The sequence below is a fragment of the Telmatherina bonti genome (genome assembly GCF_933228915.1).
Source record: "Telmatherina bonti genome assembly, chromosome: 8".
NCBI lineage: Eukaryota > Metazoa > Chordata > Actinopteri > Atheriniformes > Telmatherinidae > Telmatherina > Telmatherina bonti.
This window is the reverse complement of record NC_136626.1, coordinates 32,335,632-32,357,833: the sequence shown is the minus strand read 5'-3', so window position 1 is coordinate 32,357,833 and position 22,202 is coordinate 32,335,632. Positions and strand designations below refer to the sequence as shown.

Here is a 22,202-nt window from a genome sequence, read left to right as displayed (position 1 = left end):
TCAGTGACTGATTTAAAGCTTGAATTCATGAAAAAACACATTGCATTTAGATATTTTATCGAAATATTGTCTAAATAATAATGATAATATCTAAATCTAGATATTTAATTGCTGTAGTTTATATGATGCTCCAGCTCCGTTTTTCATCTCTTATAAATTGTTTTCAGTGATTGAAAACAATGAGGAAACATTTTTCTGAGGTCACTCGGGTATTTTGTGACAGATGACTGAAAGCCACCCAAAACTTTGCCACTATTAAAAACACTGCATTCCCAAAAGAGGCTGGACCAGGAAAGAATTAGTCAGGACAAATGTGTTCTTTTGGTTATCCATAATTTACACGGACAAGGATTAATTAAAGATGAACCAGACCTACAAGACAAAAGCTTCTCCGTGTCCCAGAGTGCTTAGTTCTGCTGAGAGCCTTTTGCAGCATTAGTATATATATATATATATATATATATATATATATATATATATATATATATATATATATATACATACATACATACATACATACATACATACATACATACATATATATATATACATATACATATATACATATATACATATATATATACATACATACATATATACATACATATAAATATATACATACATACATATATACATACATACATATATATATACATACATATATATATATATACATACATATATACACACACATACATATATATATATATACACACATATACATATATATATACACACACATACATATATATACACACACATACATATATATACACACACATACATACATATATATATATATACACATACATACATATATATATATATACATACATATATATATATATACACACATATATATATATATATACACACATATATATATATATATATACACACATATATATATATATATATACACACACATATATATATATATATACATATACACACATATATATATATATATACATATACACACATATATATATATATATATACACACATATATATATATATATATACACACATATATATATATATATATACACACATATATATATATATATATATATATATATATATATATATATATATATATATATATATATATACATACATACATACATAAAAGTAAGACATTTAAGTAGAAGGATGCACTACTGATTTCCTCATCTCAAAAAATTCATTCAACACAAAAGGTAACAACAATGGTAGTTATACCACAACAAAAAATTTGAACGTCTCAATATCTCGTCATGTGTCCTTGAGCATCAATTACAGCTTGACAACGACGTCTCATGCTGTTCACAAGGCAACTTATTGCCTGCTGAGGCATGGCATCCCACTCTTCTTGAAGGGCAGCCCTCAGGTCATTGAGGTTCTGGGGTGCAGGGTTTCGAGCCTCTACACGACGGCTCAGCTGATCCCACAGGTTTTCAATGGGATTCAGGTCTGGAGAGAGTGCAGGCCGTTCCATTTGAGGTACACCAGTCTCCAACAGCCGTTCCCTGATGATGTGGCCTTGATGAGCAGGAGCATTGTCGTCCATGAAGATGAAATTAGGCCTGTGCTGTTCATGTAGGGGCACAATCACTGGATTAATGATGTTATTCAGGTAGTATGGGCTTGTCACTGTACCATTCACAAAGTGTAGGGCAGTTCTGTACCAAGTGGACACCCCTGCCCACACTGTAACACCGCCACCACCAAAAGCTCGCCTGGTGACAACAGTGGCTGATGCATAGCGCTCTCCCTGACGTCTCCAACATGGTTGCCGGCCATCATTTCTGCTCAGTGTGAATCGACTTTCATCAGAGAACAGCACTGAGGCCCACTGGTTCCTCGTCCAGCGTAAATGCTCCCTGGCCCATGCAAGACGATGATGCCTGTGCCTGGTGGTGTGGTCAGGTACCCATGCAGGTCGTCTAGCACGCAGACCACGCTGATGGAAACGGTTTCGAATGGTCTGACGTGACACTTGGGTGCCTCTCACCTCTCTTAAACGTGCCTGGAGTTGAGTGGCATTCATCATCCGGTTTCTCAGCGCAGTGTTCACAATGTAGCGGTCATCAGCACGGGATGTGGCCAAAGGACGTCCACTTCTAGGCCTTTCTGTGACTCTTCCAGTCTCTCCATATCTCTGTTGCAACCTGCTGATGACACTCTGTGACACTCCAAGCTCAGTGGCCACTTCTGTCTGAGAACGTCCTGTTTGAAGCATCGCAATGGCAAGGGACTGTTGTTCCATTGTTAGGTGTCGTCTTGGTCTCACGATGTCAAAATGTGAACAGCATGATGAGGACAACTGTTTAAACACCAGCTCTAATTGAACCAGGACATTTATTGGTCAATTCAAGGATCACACACCTGCCGTGATTTTTGCCGTTAAGCTCCTTGTTAGAGAACAGCAACTTGTGCTAAATTTATTGAAACATTTAACAGTTGGACATGTGCATTTAAAAGCTTAGAGAAGATCACATTAAGTTCACCTGTACAGGTTTGAATGCATTTTAGGCTTGTTGTGAAATTTCAGCCAAAAGCTGAATATCCCTAACTTTTTGTGAGTAGTGTATATATATATATATATATATATATATATATATATATATATATATATATATATATATATATATTTATAAGCTGTTCTGTGCAGAAAAATAAGTTTTCTCTGCAGCACGGATCCATAATAACTGGAAACATTCACCCGCAGTTATTGTTTCCCAAATAGGTCACAATTACTAAAAGGTTCACACTCTTATGTCACTAACAGATATGGGTTATTAGCCTGTAACAAAGCCTGTAAGTATAGAAATAAGGTTTGTCTTTAATAACATGTTGTAGTTGTTAAAATCTGATGTTTTCGTCATATTTGTTGTAAAGTCCACAAGCTTTAAAGCATCACTTTAGGCTGCTGAACAGCCAACAAATACAATCTATAGCCTTGAAAAAGTCATCCTGGATTTAAGTAAATACAAAAGAGCTTCGTATTGAATCATTCCTGCACGGGTAATGATGTTTCATACTTAACCCCAACTGATGCAGAGAGCAGCTTCTTGTTTCTTAAACAGCTACATGGGAAGACAAAGACGTTGTTTCAGGTCAAATCATTGGCATCGAGCATAGAAAACATCCAAAGGGATGCTGAAACCACTAAAACTAGGTTAAAAACAGTCAAGGTTAGTGGAGATGTGGGGACTCAAATGCAGGAACAGAGAGGCAGGAGGCAGACGAGATGTAGGAACAAAATTTAATCCAAATGATGAACTAAATGGAAGACAACCATGATCTGACGGAAACTTAGAGCTGTGGAGTAATAATACACTGAGGGACTAATGAGGAACAGGTGAAAGGAATCAGAAAATCAAACCAGGTGAGCTAATGAACAGGAAGCAAAACAGGCTACAATACACAGGGGAGCTAAACAGGAATTACTACCAAATAAAAGTCCAAACCATGACAAAAGACTGTCCAACGCATATTAAAAACTGGCAGGATAGAGGGGAACTATTGTCTTTCAGGAGGAAATGTTGGAGAAAATCTGGCATGACTGTGATTTAGGGTGCATTCACATCAGGATAGTTGGGGACCCGGTCAGTTGGGGGCCGTGACGTTATTTCAGACCGAGACTGCGACGTGTTTCACACTCCACCAGAGGCAAGAAAATACGAAGATGCATCAGATCATTGTCATCTGGGTTGATCACATTTCTATCAGAATTGTTCCCAAATTCTTCCACATCTGAGTCCGTTTCTTTGATCCAAAAAATTTTTTGCGTGTTTTGTTTGCGCATTCACATACCCCCAAACAAAGCCGACATTCTGAGCAAACGCACCAGGCTTCTAACATGTTTAGATCGTTCATTCATTTTCTAAACCGCTTAATCCAGTCACGGGGAATCTGGAGCCTATCCCAGCTGGCACTGGCAGGGTACACCCTGGACAGCTCGCCTGTCCATCGCAGGGCCACACAGAGACAAACAACCACTCACTCCTATGGGCGATTTAGAGTAACCAATTAACCTAACATGCATGTCTTTGGACGGTGGGAGGAAGCCAGAGTACCAAGAACCTACACATACACAGGGAGAACACGCAAACTCCCCACAGAAAGGTCACTGATCAAACCTTGCCCCAGCCAAGGATTGAACCTCTTGCTGTGAGGCCACAGTGCTAACCACTATGCCACCATGCAGCCATGCAGAAGTCCTAAAAATTGCAGTTCCCCCTTCATCCACTAGGGGCTGCAAAACAGAGCAAATCCCCAAAGACTCCCATGTTAAAAAGACCAACTTCACAGCAGAAATAAACATGTTTACAGCCTGGTTCAAAAATCAATTTTAGGTTTAATAGGTCAGGTTTACCTTCATGACAACTGTGGGGGGAGTGAGTTTTTTCTTACTTGCCCGTTTAAAAGTAATTTAATCTCGAAGTTCGGCATATTTAGGGGCGTGTCCTTTTGACTGATAAGTACCTGACCTCACGCTTCAAGTAAGAAGAACGTAGAACAACCGCGGTTTTTAGCCGGTTAACAACGTGACTTAACTTTAGCCTGTTTACCTCCGTTAGCTGGTTAGCTCCTGTTATCTCCGGGTTAGCTTGGTTAGCTCTTAGCTACTGGCAGTTCGGAGTTTGCTCGATGTCAATCATCCACCATGACGCTCACAGCCCCCCTCTCAGCTCTACCTCGTTGCCCATATTTGTATATATTCTGGGAAAGACAACACACATGATCCTACCAAGATGGAGATGGTAGGAACCGCCCACCGAGCTTCAGTTCAGCTCTTCAGAAACCTATGGGTGACGTCACGGAGGCTCCACCCATCTTTTTATATCCAGTCTATGGTTCATACTGAGCCTGTTTCAGAGTGAGGGAAGCATCAGGGTAAGAAGAGAAGCAGATGAATTATCTACTGTACAAGATTCAGATCTAGATTCAGCTCTAGGTTCAGGTCTAGGTTCAGGTCTAGGTTCCTTATGGCCCAATCAGCCCAGCTGTCTCTCCTGTTTATATTCACGTCCTGTACAGCAGATACGGAGTCACACACTGTACTCCATCAGCTTTTTTAAAAAGATTCATTTCATTGTGGAGAAACTGGTGCGTATGCATCCTTGCTACATTTAAGCCTACATCTTCTTTTAATGTAATCACCCATGTTAAATGCAGCTATTGTATAACCAAAATACAAGGGGCGTGTCTCCAGCAAAATAAGCATGTTCTGTAAGAGGAGGCAGCTGGCACTTCCATATAAATGCAACCATTTCTCTGGCCAGCACATTTCCCTGTCCAAAGCTGCAGCACCATGAAACCCTCAGTGAGCTTATGTGCAGTGCAAGTGTCTGCTGATTATGTGCGTTTGTGTGCATGAAGCGTGCATTTTGACTGCGTGCAAGCACTGTTGTGTATGCACACATAATTATACAGCATAGATCTGTGAGTTAGCCCTTGAAAAAAAGAAAAAACATAGAGGTTCATTCACACTAACAATGCAATATTTTCCAGATGGCAGCGGTCCATATTGATCTGCAGCCATAGACTTCATCCTCCTGTGCTTTCACACATCAAACAGTGCACGGACCTACAGATATCCTATCATAGTGGTGTGTGTTATTGAATTTACACAACACAGAATTTAGGGTGATAAATGGTCTAATTAAAAAGACACAGGGCTTTTAATATTTGAATTGTTAAAAAAAAAAAAAAAGAAAAAGGAAAATCACAGTTTCCTCCAGGATGTTTAATTCTGAGATTTCTGCACAAATGAACAGCACAAAGAAAACAGTAAGAGAAAAGCAAACTGTTTTCTACTGTGGGGACCAAACTATTGATGTCTCTGTTGTTTAAAATGGAGACATTGACATTTGCAGCTGGCCCTCTGATCAATCACTTTGAATAATAAAGCCCAGTGATTATAGACTGTGTTTCCAGCTTACATCAACTTTTGCCCTCTCGCTGTTGGAAATAAAGCGGCTGTGTTAGATTTTTATTTTTTTTTCACTCTTAAACTAACTACCTGGGATTAGAAACCAGCGGCACCGACTGAGATCCTCGCAACAACATGCACAGTTTACAGAACAAAAGACACATGAAGAGCCGGGTTGGGAAAATGAATCTCTCCTGCAGTAAGTGGGAGGTAGCTTCACTCATTCATGCTGGATTGCTGTTCTTGGCACAGCGTCTTCCTTAAATGGACTAAAATGACAAGGCTAATACTGCAGCGTGGGCTGTCAACTCTTCGTGGCTGTGCTATTTTTCTGTTTTGTTTCCGTTTTGGTTTCCTTAATCTTGTGCTAAATATGAATTGCATCATGACAACTATTAGAACTGCTTTGGCAAGAATTAAAAATAAATAAATGAAGATTTAGAGGCTGTTACTGTAAACTTGCCCCCCGTTAAAGCAGATCTTTCCCATTTATCAATCAGGCAAAAATGGAGCGATCTGCTTTGGACAACCTTTCTTCATTCACCACCACATCTAAAGTTGCATCATGTAACTTTCTGACCTGAAACATTTTAACAGTAGTTTCTGGTCTGTTTGGAATGACACAATGACCTCTGTTAACCAATGTTTTAGATCAGCGCGTCTCTATTGAAGGTACGTCTACCCCTTGGGGTACTTCCAGACACTCAAGGGGGTGTAGTGGATTGTTAGCACAGGGGCATAGCTTCTTCTATATTGTCTATCTGTCTTTATTTATTTTTTAACTTTTTTTTTATTTTAATGCAACATAAAAAGGACAGACAGACAAACAAGCAGTACAAGTGCCTGCACACATCTACATATTGAGCGTGCAGTGGCATAATGTCCAAATATACATCAATCAAAAAGAAAAAACGGGGGCGCAACATCCTGCTGAAATGAAAAACAAAAAATTAGACCTCATTTTGCAAATAAGGACACGCACACATTTATGCCTGCATGTCTCTCGTCAATCCCACACACACCCACAAACACACACATACGCTTCACATGCACATACCACTGCCAGCAGCAAAACAAGACAAGAAAAACAAAAAAAAAAAAGAAAACACAGTTAGGAACCCTTTCCAACCTGGTGGGTGATCTTAGTAACCTGCAACCAAAGCAGCCGTACTCCAGGACATTCCCAAAACATATATGTAAAAGTACCTGAACATTGTTGGCAAAACGGGGATGAATCCAACTTTCCAACTTAGTCAAATACAGGGATTTTATGGTGTCTGTGGACCTTAAATAACAGCTTGAAGCACTTTCCAGCATCAAAACAAAACTCATTTTAAGAATATCAAACCAGAGCTTTAGTTCTTAGTGGACCATTAAAAGCATAATAGTCGAAAGAGGAAGAAAAGCGTCAAACATTTCTCATCTTGCAGAGTAAAAAAGACAAAGATCAGTCATCAACCCATCAAATCAAATACAGCTGCTACTGTCTGAACGATGGTTCTGGTTTACGGCTAGCCATCAAACCCCCCCAACCACACCACCCTCGTTCCATGTCTGCCATGTTACACACACTCGTCTGACACATAACCCTACCTGTCTATTTATCCATCCATCCATCCATCCATCCATCTATCCATCCAACCATCCATCCATCCATCCATCCATCCAACCATCCATCCATCCATCCATCCATATATCCATTCATCAATCCAACCATCGATCCATCTATCCATCCATCCAACCATCTATCCATCCCTCCATCCATCCATCCAACCATCGATCCATCTATCCATCCATCCAACCATCTATCCATCCATCCATCCATCTATCCAACCATCCTACCATCGATCCATCTATCCATCCATCCATCCATCTATCCAACCATCCTACCATTTATCCATCTATCATCCATTCAACCATCCATCCAACCATCTATCCATCCATCTATTCATCCATCCAACCATCGATCCATCTATCCATTCATCCATCCATTCATCCAACCATCTATCCATCTATCCATCCATCCAACCATCGATCCATCTATCCATCCATCCAACCATCCATCCAACCATCTATCCATCCATCCATCCATCTATCCAACCATCCTACCATTTATCCATCCATCCATCCATCCATCCATCCAACATCCAACAGCTGGGGTAGGTAATGTTGGGGAGCTAGCAAGATGTGAAAGTGGCGCCCTGTCTTGGCTCCTCCCCCTCTGGTTTTGCTCCTTGTGTGATCCAAGGCTTTTTTATTCACACATCACACGTAGAATAGTAAACAAAGCGTCATGACTTCCTTTATTTTCTCTATCTTTCTGACTTAACAGATGTAAGTTCAGTTTTTATGATGAAGTGAAGTTCAGGTGGTCAGGATTGCTACATGCATGTGGAAATGAACACTAATGTAGACTTAAAATAACTTCTAAATCACTAATAGTTACTCTGATCACAATGAGAAATACTGGATGTTTGCATATTAATTCACTTCCTGTATTTGGTTTTCTTTAAGTGGAGTGAGAGTAATGTTTGTTGGCGAACCGAAGCTTGTTTCTTAGATCTGCATTAGCACTGGTTTGCACCAGTACAACACCGATTTACTATTTAGTCAGAGCATTCAGTTTTTGTGTTTTATAGTAAAGCACTTTGGGATTCTTATTTAGAAAGGGGCTATATAAATAATTATTTACTTACTTACTTACTTTGACTTTGATTATATTTTTAAAGTACCAGCTCTACACAAGCATTATACATCACATTTTTCTGAGGAGAAGGAAGATAAAGTATCGGAGACGGGAGGCAGAAGATTGGAATATGTGCATCATCACAACGGGACAAGGTTATGAGAAAGCGCAGAATAACTGGAATTATTTTAAAGTGGAATAAACATTTACAAGATAAAGGAATTAATCGATTTGGATTTGAAATGGGGATAAACCAGCTACGTACTTCGGAATTAAGTTTAATTCCGGTCATTTTTCTTGGTAATTTTTCATCTGTTTCAATCAGATTTAACTGTTATTTATTCTAAATTAAAGAGGAATTAAAACTCTGATGTAAACGTGGCCATACGGCACAGGTTCAGTCTTGTTCTCAACGAGCCAAAAACAAGATGTCGTCATTTTGTTCGTAGTGCCCTGCTTTACGAATTATTGCAGCCTTTTTCACGACATGTTATCCAGAAATAATTTTTTTCACGTGTGGCGTCTGTATGACTGGTGTTAAATTTGAGTGGGTGTGGTTAAGTGGGAGGTTGTCATTCTGCTGACGTGAAAGAGTAAACAAGGTTGAGGTATGAGATGCATGCAGCATGTAAGGACTCGGACTAACTAAGTAACTATGCATTAAAACTATGTTCGCTTTGTTGCAACCTCAAGAACAAAGTTCTCCTCTCCTGCAGAGTATGTACCAAGCATTAGGCCACCAGCAGCTTCTCTAATGGACCTTTGCAATCATTCGGAGTCATACACAACAACCCTGTCCCGCGACATGTGCAGGTTCTCTCAGCTTTTTAGTCTCTGGAACATTTCAGCAGGAGCTGAAGGGCGGACACATCACAGCAGTGATTCATGGATGCTATAAATAAACTGTCCATACAATACATAAAGTTTCCATGTGCAGATGAAGAACAAGTCGCAGTCACTTTGTGAATCTGACGGAGAGTTTTCTCAAGAAGATTAAAAAGAAAAAACTGCTGCTGGAGTCAAACACTGTCAGCAACTTCTTGACATCCCAAGCACGCTTAGACTTACAGTCCCAAGTCAAAATGCTTCCTGAAAGAGAAATTTCTACAAGAAAGTTGCTGGATTACAGCTCTGAGTTGTTTTAAACTCTCTGCTCTGCGTGCTCTAATAAATAAAGCATGCAACTCGGTTAGATTTAAGAAATACTACTTCAACAATTTCCAGTTAGCGTTGGCATTTCTAAGATTTTTTTACAAGAATACAGATATATACAGTTCAGTAGTTTTTTTTTCTCATGTGACAAATATAAGACATGAAAAACACATAAAGTCTTGATCCTACCTTGTGTCTGCACTTCAGGACAACACCATAAGCACCTGTAACAGAAGTAAACCGCATGATTAACTAATGATCAGATTTATTCATCAGAAATTACTGGATGCATGTCAAATCATATTTATGTGTCAGCATGATTTCTATTGGGAAACTAAAAATGATCCCAGATTATTTATTTTATCAATATGGCATAAAGGCTAAACACGTCTCCCAGACTAAACCAACAAACTATTTTTAAATCTCCCTATTGTTGCATCTTATATGTTCACATGAATTAAGAAATAACCTCATTCTTTTGTAAGAGGACAGGTGGTTCAGAAAGTAGGACACAAGTGTTGGCAAGCCACTGTAGTTCTGATGTTATCGACCCTGGCAGTCACACACACATACACACACACACACACACACACACACACACACAGACATACACACTTCCCCTGAGGGTTCAAGAGGAATTTTTGGACTGTGCAGGCAAATGACGAACTGTTCTGCTTCTTCATGAGTCCATCAGCAGTCTGCATGAGAGCACTCTTCAAGGCTTCAATTACATTTATACCAATGCACAAATACAAAGGAACTATTTTTAGCATCTTCAAGTTTATTGTGTTTAGACAATATAAACAAATATAATATTTCACACTGGAAGAACATTCAAACATGTTGAAACAGAGGCAAACAAGTCACACACTTCAGAAAGAGTCTACAAACAGAAGATTAACTGATGACAGGTGGGGGTGTCAGGATTGGCTATAAAAGGAGCCTTCAAAAGGCCTCAGTCTTTCCAAGCAAGGATCATCACATTGTTCCAAACTTCTTAAGAGAATCAGCGAAACAATCCCAAAAAAAGAACAAAAGAAAAAGAGAAAAACTCTCTCGGAGAGGATTGCAAAGAACGTTGGTCTTTCAAAATCTACAGTTCATGATATTATAAAAAGATACAAGCAGTCGAGAAAAGTCTTAAAGCTTAAAAGCCGAAACCAGAAGCCACAGCTTGATCATCAAATCCTTAGGCAACTAAAAAAACTTCATGCTACCATGATCAGCATCCCCCAGATGAGCTCAAGAAGACCTTGGAAAAGCACTTTTATTCAGTGCAATCATCTCTGAAATGTAACCTGAAGCTGTTTTATGGAAAGAAGGAGCCACACTTCAGGTCTGTGAGGAAACAGTTCTTTCAACAAGAACCAGGCGGTGTTTCCTTTACCAAAACTCCAACATTTAGCATCTTCAGTTTCAAAATGATTACAAAGAATCGTCAACACGCCTTCTGCCACTTATTGCCATCGAATTATTAACATCTTTCTATTTTCTGATTCGTTCAAAAGATTCTGTTTGTATGTGTCTGCATGTGTCAGAACAACTCACAGATTTAAGTTTTAGTTGCATTTAAAGACACTTTCCAGTTGGTCTGGAAATAAAGTTATACCCAGTGTTTTTATAAAAATAATTATGTGTTAATAGATTAGCTGCATTACCGTATTCAGTCATCCTGAGAGCAGTTACAAATCTACTTACAAACACTAGTAATCCATTACAGTCGGTATTTGGCTGCTCTTAACATTGCTCTTTAGTTAGCGTAGTTACTTGAGGGACTGCTTTAAAAGTGCTTCTGTGCTCATAAATTCTGAATTGCTACTAAAAGCAATAAATATTTAACAGTTAACTTGACAGAAAAAAAAAACTAAAAGAAAGAGAATTATCAAACATGCATAAATGTCCCACTCACGGATTAAAAACCTAAAAATTCAATTTCAAAAATATAACTTGTATTTATTCATTTATTTTCACTATAAAGACAATTGGTTCACTTTAAAAATGGTTAAGATGCTTGAATGTGAGGTAACAGTATATCAATCATCTTCACGCTGCACTTTGGTCAAATGACCCAAACCATTAGAAAAATACATTCAATTAATTTCAATTCAGCTTTATTTGTAAAGCGCCACTTCACAACAATGTTGTCACAGGGCACTTTACATACACATCATTTCAAGCCAATTCATTAATAGCCTATAATAGAAACCAATTGATTGCACTGAATCAGTAAGTCCAATCCCCCATCCTGAGCATGCGTGAGGCAGCAGTGGGAAGGAAAAAAACTCCCTTTTAACAGGAAGACAGAAAACCTCTGGCAGAATCCCCATTCCCACCAAAGGTGGCGCTGCACTAGTATTTAGCAAATGAGAGGACAAGATCCACGTGAAGAAGAAAACTGGTTCTTCCACTTGCGAGCTACACATGGAGATTAAACTATCGCTGTTTTTTGGTTTTTATTTTGTCTTATGCAAGTATACAGCAAAACTACACTGTAACAACGACCGCAGTATGAACACCAGGCAAGGCAGAGGACTCTTAACGCCATCGCTATTTATTTACCCACAATGCAATGCTAGGTCAAATGCAGAAATGACTTTTTTTGGAGTCCACTTCCTGTATTTGGTCTGCTTGAAACGGGCCAAAACTTGCGTTTGTAGGCGGACCGAGTCGGCTTCTTTTGTCCGAATCAGAATTCGTTTGGCGCATTCACAGGTTCCCAAATGAAACAAATGAAGTAGGATTTGAATCAAAAAGGCTGATGTGAATGTACCCTCGGACATTTTTGGATTGATCTGAATCACCGTCTGGATCCAGGAATGTTTAAAGGATTCTTTATGATTGTGATATTGGGCCATTTTTTTTTAGTATATATGCAAATAACTCCACAATAAATGGTCAGTGTTTGGCTAAAAAACCCAGAAGTTTCCAACATGTTTAATAATATATGAAAGATAGATCTGGTTCCTAAAAAAATTCTGGATACAACCATCCAGAACAGGAATAAATGGGGACTCTTTGGAGTTTTCATCACTGCAAGGGAACAAATTAAGATATAAACATGCAACAAACACCTCAATACAGCCAAAACACCGTGGATTTCTTACCAATATATCTGGAATCTGATCCATATAAAATGAACGTAGGACTAGAACGTCGGCTGCGATGTGAGTGGAAATCATAGACCGTATATGAAAAGATGGATAGAGCCTCCATGGTGTTACTGAAGAGCTGAAATGCAGCTCGGTGAGAAGTTTCCCCCATCACAATGGAGCTGAGAGGGGTACTGTGACCATGGGGGTCAACAGGCAGGCTAAAGCTAAGGTGCACTGTTAGGCAGCTAAAAACCCTCTGCCCCAGCAATGGTGTGTCAAATATTGGAACAAAGAAAAGACCAGGTTAATGCTTAGAATAATTACAGATAAAACATCTCACGTCTGCTTGGGTTACTTGGCAACAGGTCACAAACATCTGAGGTCATAAAACGAGCATCTTAGAAATGTTGAGACTTACAGAAGAAAAGATGAGGAAGAGGTCACGTCCTGAGAAACAATGTGTACAGTTCGGAAATTTAAAAATAATTATTTAACAATAGCCATGTGATGGACTGGCGAGCTGTCCAGGGTGTACCCTCCCTTTCGCCCAAAGACGGCTTCCCCGCGACCCTTCATTGGAATAAGCGGTTAGGATAATGAATGACTTTAACAACAGATAACATCACAAGACAATCAAACTAGAAAGATATCAAATGACTTGGATGACATCTGATATCCACAGGCCATCAGGCACACTGGAAAGCCCAACCCATGAAAAACTGGCAAGAAAAGTACATTTTTTAAATATGATGTTTTGACTTGACCCTTTACCAAAACGTAATAAAGAATTTAACCATTTATGGGGACGATATTTACCATTTAGATTGTTACAGTTTAATCTTCTGTTTCGTGGTATCTATCAGGATTTTTAACCATAAACTGATGCAAAATGTGTCAGAAACCTTTGTGTATAGAATAAGATATGTTTGGCTTTATAGGGTTAAAATAAAAAGTTGTGGAGTAGAAACTCCAGCCTGGGTGCAGGAAAACTAGTCAAAACTGCAGTCAGGGAGCACAATTCTTCAGCTAAACCCTCCCAGGAACATACAGAGCAAGTAGAGAAAGACCGCCACCTTTTCCGGGCTAAGCTAATCGTAGAAACATGGATATGAGGAGGAAAACCGCCCCACACTCTGAGAAATCTTTTAAATTCTCCTCCAGGCTAAAGAGGTGAGAGATGACCTGGTGTTTAAAAGCTGCCATCTGTACCAGCGTGGGGATGCATTCGTAAACATGGCGTGAATAACGTGCACATCTCTGAAGCCACGTATCACAACACTGCCCTGCAAAAGAGTGCAGATACTCCCCTGCTTTGCCCACAGTCCAGACCTGTCACTTCATGAGAACATTTGTGGTCTAAAACAAAACAAACACAACAACTAAAGTTCCTTTTGTCCAGTCTAATTCCAGGAAAAGGCAAGAACAGGAAAGCATTGTACTAATCATTCTTACAATACTAGCTGTGATGCAACACAGCCGTGACTAATGCCTCGCATTAAAAATAAACAGATATTTACCCACCATTTTATTTCTACCACAACAAAACAAGAACATGAATTCAGGTCACAGCATCTAGCTTACAGAGCTCAACAGATCAGGTCTTTAACCCTTAAAACTGCACTAGACCTCTGGCACCCCCGAGCACTATTGCTTATATGGTCAATAGTTTCTGTGGAATAATGGTGTGTAACTCTGTGGGGTAAATTTTGATCGACAGCTTTCCTTATAAGCGATCTATTAAAGTTTTCCATGCATTTATATCCCATCCAGCAGATTTCCAAACCAGCTACAACATTTATTTTTCCTGTAAATCCACAATGAGAGATCTATTTATATAAAACTAAAGCCCATCACTGCTATGTGGTTAAGAGATCGCTGTTATGACCCAGAAACTTAATTGAAGCCACTTCCTGTAAAATTCCACCAATCAGAGCATATATTTATGGTAAAATCCTACCAGGAGCAAACAAACACCAACATGTGAGCAGGAAGCTCTATGCGTGTCTGAAAAGAAGAAAAATAATGTTCTTCTAAGACTGAAACAAAACCGAGATGTTTTTGAAGCACGGTGGCACAAAAAGCAGCTGAGTCTGATTTGCTTTTGTAGATTGTAGGGGTGGGAGATCAAATGAAGAAATGGAATATTAAGATTTTTTTGCTTCACAATTTTAAAATAATTTAAAAAAAAAAAAAAAAAAGATTTTTTTTTGTTTTAAAAAAAATTTCTTTTTTTTTTTTTCTTTAAATTGATTTTTTTAAATCGTTTTCTTTTTTAAAGTTGACTACTCAAAAATTTTAATGGATTATTTGTATTTATTTGACAAAAAATCTCATTTTTAACAAAAGAATTTAGTCATTTTTATTGTTTTTATTGATCTTTTTACTTGTCTTCTTGGGCATTTTAGCAGCAGAATGATGGTCTGGTTACTGTGTTGTTTTTTCCTCATTGAAATCAATAAAAATGACGAGCAAAAAAAGTTTTGTACTTTTTTTTTTTTTCTTTTTAAATCTGCAATCGAATCGGCACTCAAAAAGTAAGAATCGAATCGGGACAGAAGCATATCGGAAATTGTAACATAAATAGATGTGGATGAAGAAAAAGTGTGTTTGTTTCAATTAGTTTTTTTTAAAAACTTGACAGAATGAAGTGCAGATGAGAAAAGGTTGTTCACTGCTGATCTGTGTGTTTTTTCTACAAAGTTCTATAAATTCAACCTTGTTGTTTTGGTTTGGCCTTTCATGGTGCGATATCTATTGATATGCCTCATAATCTGACACTGTCCTGGAAAAACTATGTCTGGATGTTGACAGGGACTAAAAGGTTTGAGCTTCTAAATGTACTCATTAAAAAGCTCAATCGCTAATGTAAGTACAGACAAGGAAAGAAGAATAAGTATCCTTACCTTCACCCACAATCCCAAGGACTTCAAATTTATTCATTACATCACCGATATCAGGGATCTTCATGAAGTCAAACGGTCCGTCGTGTGAGGCGCATGGAGCTCAGGCATGGGGGCCCCGGCTACAGGATGGCGTGAGGTGACCAGCTGCCGGCTTCTAGGAAGCAGACGTCTACTGTAAGCCATAATATCTTCCACATGCCTTCTTCAGTGGCTCATCTTCACCTGCGAAACTGCATGATGACATACAGAGAGTTCAGAAAATGCAAACCAAAGCAGCAGAGGTTGATGTAAAGTTCCATAAAAAGCATTTTTATTCCATCTTTCTTCAGACCTCTATCGCCCAAATGCCCTCATTTCTCAGCCTCCTTCCTTCTCATTTGTTACGCAGAGTTTCTGCCAGATAACTGAAGTCTTAGGCATCACCCAAGAAGACCCTGATCATATTACAGCATTATTTACTTTACATAGCTGCTACAGAGCTACAGAAGACATTATACACTATCCAAACAGACAGCGGATCACTGCATATACAGTGCAAATGGACCGTAATGTGTCACATCAGTGGAGTGCCACTTGAGCATAAATTAAGCAAACAGAAAGAAGTCACGTTGTGTTCCTTACACATATGATAATTAGCAAAACAAGAATGTTCCTTCATTCCTTCATGCTTTGCTCCCTTTTTATAAGAGGGAAACACCACCACACACACGCACACTCTTAATGTGATCAAAGCGTTTCCTCTGGTATCCACGCAGTCTTTATGCTTATTGAATCAGATAAAACTCCAGACACCACTTTCTCCATTTCATCTTCTCCTTGCTGGAAAGCTCAAGGACTTGCGTATAGCCTACTCACACTCCCAGTCTCCTAGAGTGCCGTGGGCACAGGAGCTGCTCAGAAAAAAAAACCAAAAAAAAAAACCTCGACACTTAAATAAACTGTGACTCCCAGAGCACTAAACACTGCTGTGCAGTCTTATCTCCCTCAGCAGCAGGTAAACTGATAGCAACTGTTGTTCATCTCTTCACTTCACAACCTACGTGGGGGCTGCTTTGGCATACAGTCTTGCTGTTTATGCAGGGTAGATTTAAGCCAACTACTCACTAGGCCCACATTTAGGAGGCTTATATGATCAGGAATGCACTGGGCATCGCTGTGGATCATATATTTTGTCTGTATCAACAGAATGACTCATGCTTGGTAATGGACTGAAGGTGAGGAATCTGTTCACATGATCAGTGCCCTGTTTTCTCTGCTGAAATGGGTTTTACATCGTTTAAACCACAAATGGCCAGATAAAAGATCAAGCATTCAGGTGGTGACATTGCAGACATTTGCTGTTTTGTGACGCTTTTTTTTTTTAGAAGCCACACAAAATTAGACCAACAATAAAATACTGCTTTGAATTCATTTTAGTGGTTAAAGCTGATATTGTGGGAGGGTACAAGAAATGTCAGTGTGAATATTTCACATTGTGGTTCTTTTTCATACAGTTTTCTCCCATTTTTAGCAACAACTAAATAAGCATACCAGAAGGATGAGTGTGTTTGTGTGTGTGGGAGTGTGTGTACGTTCCCAGAGACTGCCCACAGAATGGATGTAGTTCATTTCCAACGCAGAGCAATAAATCCAACAAGTCAAACATGCAGCATAACTATACTGAGACCAACTTAGTGCAAACTCTTAAATCAACAGCCTGGACTTTGGTTAGTTGCGTTTCTTACAGAGCCAGTTGTGTTTCTTCTGAGCCTTTGCCATATTCACAAAACACACACCGCACATATGCTGAAAACAAACCTCAAGCTTTCCTGTCATGTGTTGTTATGGGAGATATTTACGTTCAGCAAAGAGCTTCTTCGTGTTATTTAAGTAGGAATAAAAAGAACTACTCACTCAGTCCGTGCTTGGAGGAAAAAATGATGGAGCTGGGCCCATACATATCCACCCACCAACGACGGTATTTTCATTGCAGCAGGCAGCTACAGTAACTGGATCGTGCGGCTGACAAGCTGCAAGCGTATCACCAGGCAACAGTTTGATTGACGTGACGGCGGCCAATGAGAACAGTTCTAGCGTTTGTTTATGCCAACGCCCCCCTTCTCTGGACCAATCACAAAGCGGAATGTTTTGTATGGGGAGAAAACTGTGTTGCGGTCTGAGGGTGTTTTTCGTGCGAGGAGAGATATTATTGTTCCAATTTCCAAATTACATAATTCAGAAAATGACACCCTGCGTCCAGTTTGAAAGCATAAACGATCTAAAGCTCACTTTAAAATGGTCATACCCGTAGAAAACTTGCTTTCTAAGGATGAAATTAAGCAAAAGAAATTCATAGAGTGTGAAGTAAAATTTGCAGAAGGCTTGCAAAGGAGAGGAACAGGTGCTTTGACAAGGGATGAGACGTTTCCACTTTACTGCATACATAAGGTTGATATGAAAGAAGGATATTGAAGAGTATTTAGACTAAATATCCTTCTGGGGACTGATTACATTCTCACTCTTGGCAACAGCACAATGCACAAACATGCTCCATTCCTTCTTTTAAAGTTATTATGACAAAGCTCAGATAAAGTTTTAAAAAACAACTTCTTACTTTAGTAACTCAAACTAAATGTCAATTTAACACCAAGAAAGCAGTACAGCATTGTTGTTTAGCATACTAATTGTGACTACAGAGGTCACATCTTGCATAGCTATAACACAACAGCTGTGTTTATCAGCTGCTCCAACCATGACATTCTCCACATAACTTTTTAAGTATGTTTGCTAAGCAATGCTGCCACCAACAGGATTCAACTTACCACTGAAGCCAACCAACATAGTGAGAGAATAATCAGTGAGTGTTAGGTGGATAACCATTTGTGTTTGGTTTATTATTTCTCTTCTTTAAAAGCACAATTTGTTGTTGTACTATAAAAGGTTGTAAAACCTGATTAATTACCTTTGTAATGAGTTGTGACTTCTGATTATTGTGCTTTTTTATTTTTTTATCCGCAACAGAGACGAACAAGTGGGTAGTGCCCCCCCAAAATGTACCAAAATCCCCTCCAGTACTGTCCTGTTGGTGTTCACTTTGTCTTGTTCTGATATTTAGTCCCTGTCAGGTGTGTCCCAATCAGAATGAGAGTCTGGAGCAAGTGGCAATGACATATTTACAAAATCTGGGACCAAACTCCATCCTTCATGATGAAAACACTCTCTCTTGGCAGACCCAGAGAAACTTATTGTCATCATATCCGTAATCTTGACTGTGATGTGATTATAATAGGCTGACCAGGTGACTCCTCCATCATTACTGAGTCATAAAGAAGCCTTTGTGGACAGCCACTGACTGATCTTTAAATAGAATTGTAATAACAGAAGAGAATTTGATCAAACCTTTACTCTGGTGACAATGGGTCTACTTCTTCTGTCTGCGTCCAGCATAAGCTGTTAAAACTCAAAACTCTCCACTGTATGTAGCATACGAAAGAGATATTAGCTAGAATACATAGCCAACATGTGCAAGGTGTAAAAAAACAAACAGGAACACTTATTTACACTTTCTGGAGTTGCTCCAGACTGTCTCCAGACTGGGGGAGGGAGATTTGCATCTGTTTTAGGAGCATGCTGGTGGCATTTTCTGGAGCTTCTCCTAATGGGGCTGATCTCCCAAAACATAAATTAAAAGTAATCACTGTTCCACCCTTCATTGCAAAGAGGCTTATAGTGCTCAGATGGACAGACAAGAGACCACCCTCCCACAGTCGCTGGATTGATGCAGCACCGATGCAGCTTTTGCATCTGCTAAAAATCACAGTGACTGAGAGGATGAAAAGGCAGATTATATGAGGCCTGGCAGTCATTTAGGTCATATCTTCAAAGTGCTAATAAGAGGTAACAGTTTGAGGAAAACTGCTGGGAATGCGCAGTCGTTTCTTACTATGATGTGGTGGCACATCTGATTCAGCTCCTTTCCCCCCTTCTGTCCCTCTGTGCTTATTTTACCATAATTGCTCTTATAAAATGTCCTTTTCCCATTTTTCTTTCTCTCTTTTGGTGTGTAGAGAATGGGAGATTGTCCACTTAGGTTAGATAATTGTAATTAAATAAATGAATATATGAAAAGATTGTCTTAAATTACACTAAAAACAAATAATGTGAAAACCTGATTATTGTAAATTTGCTTTTATTTTTGGCCTTTAAAGAAAGAAGCGACAGCATCAGTGTACTGTCTTACTAGGCTGATTATGGCACAGCCATTTTGTTTTCATCTGGAAGCATGACTAGTTTTTACATCAATAAGAAAGTTTAGATGTCCTTTTCATTCCTGAATCAAAGTTCAGTTTCACTGCTGACAAATAAGGACATGAAACTCTCTTACTGTCTGTATCATGACCTATTTGAAAGAACCAATTATTTCCTGCTGAGCGTTGGACTATAAAAGCACACCCCAGTGTGCGAAGGCACATTGAAGTAAATGGGATATAAAGATATTTAATTAAACAAAGATTTGTTTTTTAGCTTTAAAATATACTGGACTTACAGAAGTATGACAGCTTCCATAGTATCTGATTGATTCATTCATTGATTCCCACAATTTATATACATTATTATACCATATCCAAAAAGCAATCTAACAATATGTAGTTCTTAAAATATAAATGTGACTGTTGAAGAAAGCAGTTGGAGATGATGTCCAGTTCTGGTGAGTCTGTGTGAATTGTAGCCTCAGTTTCCTGTTCTTACTGACAGGAGGGAACCCGGTGTCGTCTTCTGCTCCTGGAGACCATCTGCTTCCAGGCTGGACGTGTTGTGTGTTCAGAGATGATGTTCTGGTTGGAACCAGTGTTTACTGGACTTCCTGTTGTCTTTCCATCATCTCCAACCAGTCTGACCATTCTCCTCTGACCTCTGACACCAACCAGATATTCTGGTCCAGACAACTGCTGCTCGCTGGATATTTTCTCTTCTTCAGACCTTCTCTGGAAACACTAGAGATGGTTGTGTGTGAAAATCCCAGTAAATACTCAGACCAACAACCATGCTGCGTTCAAAGTCTCTTAAATCTAATTTCTTCCTCATTCTGATATTCAGTTTGAACTTCAGTAAGTCGTAATCATGTCTACATGAATAGATGTGTTGATATTCTGTTATGAGATTGAACTGAATTAAAATGTTTATTTGAAATGGAAGACAGGGAAAAAATCCCCCGAAGGAATATACAAATAAGTCTGTGTCCAAAGACTTATTTAATCCCAGCCCTTTGTTCAACATCATTAACTACTTCATATGCATTTCAAAAATATGATTACATATGTATGAATTCATAATAATAATATTAATACTCCTACTACTACTACTACTACTACTACTAATAATAATAATAATAAGAAGAAGAAGAAGAAGAAGAAGAAGAAAAAGCAAAAAGTGACCAATAAAAATAATTGCCACTCATTTTGTCCGACTGGATTATCATGTTAATATATAATAATTTAAATACATACAAATAGAAACTCCTCTATGTGGTTTTTCTTTGCAAACAACTGCGGGTAGATCTGATAAAGTGTTAGTGTGTGTTTATTTCCTGCTTTTTATCTTTTTGCATTAATGACAATACACAGATAATATCTAAACCTGCACAAATATTTTTTTTTTCAGTTTAAAGGTTAATAAATCCACCAAACCATAAAAATATCATTCTGCAAGATATTAAGAATAACCTCAAATAAATTACTCATATTACATTTATTACCTCTTGTGTTTGCGTTTCTTTTAAATGAGAAATTGACGGGGGAGAGTATTGAAGATATAATGGAAAAAAATCGTGGGCGGGGAAAATCTTACTGGTTTAAAACTGAACTGGGACACTGGTTGTGACTCAGTCATGCTCTCTGGTTCTTATAATGACGCACTATTTTCTATTTTAATCGAGAGCGCGCTTCTTTTTTCTTTTTTTTTGGCTTAATCGAAACTTTCAATGAAATGTGGCCTAGATAACTGTGGCCTTGTTTTAGTTTGTCAGTTATTCTCATTTTTATCCTCACAGAAAAACTATTTTGTGTTTTTGTAAAATTTTAATGACCACAACAGAGTAATTTTTTTCAAATTTATTGTTAGTTATCCTATGTCGATATGGGTTATGTAAGCCTAAGGGAGGGGTTTCTTCCCCTCCGGTGACTTTTCTACAACAGTAGCCGTATTTATGAAGTTGTTCAGGTTGCTGCTCAGTGACACGTTTCCAATTTTTGGCAAAGAAACCAGTAAATTGAACCACGCGAAGAAACTATAAAACAAAAATGAATAACTCCTATCGCTTTCTGGAATCCTAAAATTACTGCCAGACGAAGTCAGGCGCTAATTGGACAACTTCAGTAAACTCGTCTCTGATTGGCTGAAAGACTGAATAGCATAACAATGTATTGGCCTATTGAACTACATTTTTTAATCCAGCGCTTCCAGCCCAG

General features: G+C 38.7%; 1 protein-coding gene across 2 annotated transcripts in view; it reads right to left on the bottom strand.

The window, feature by feature from the left end:
- The window catches only part of LOC306759612 (cyclin-dependent kinase-like 5), a 58,373-nt gene extending 40,671 nt beyond the window's left edge, over positions 1-17,702 (bottom strand). The window contains exons 1-3 of one of the 2 annotated variants that reach the window (XM_079245302.1): positions 17,650-17,702; positions 15,757-15,986; positions 9,951-9,985 (exon numbers count right to left, since the gene is read on the bottom strand). In XM_079245302.1, coding sequence (XP_079101428.1) covers positions 9,951-9,985; positions 15,757-15,820 — 99 coding nt within the window. In that variant the 5' untranslated portion in view covers positions 15,821-15,986; positions 17,650-17,702. Of the gene's footprint in view, positions 1-9,950; positions 9,986-15,756; positions 15,987-17,649 lie in introns of those variants that run through there. The other variant, XM_079245303.1, reaches the window with a different exon arrangement.
- Positions 17,703-22,202: the final 4,500 nt, after the last annotated feature.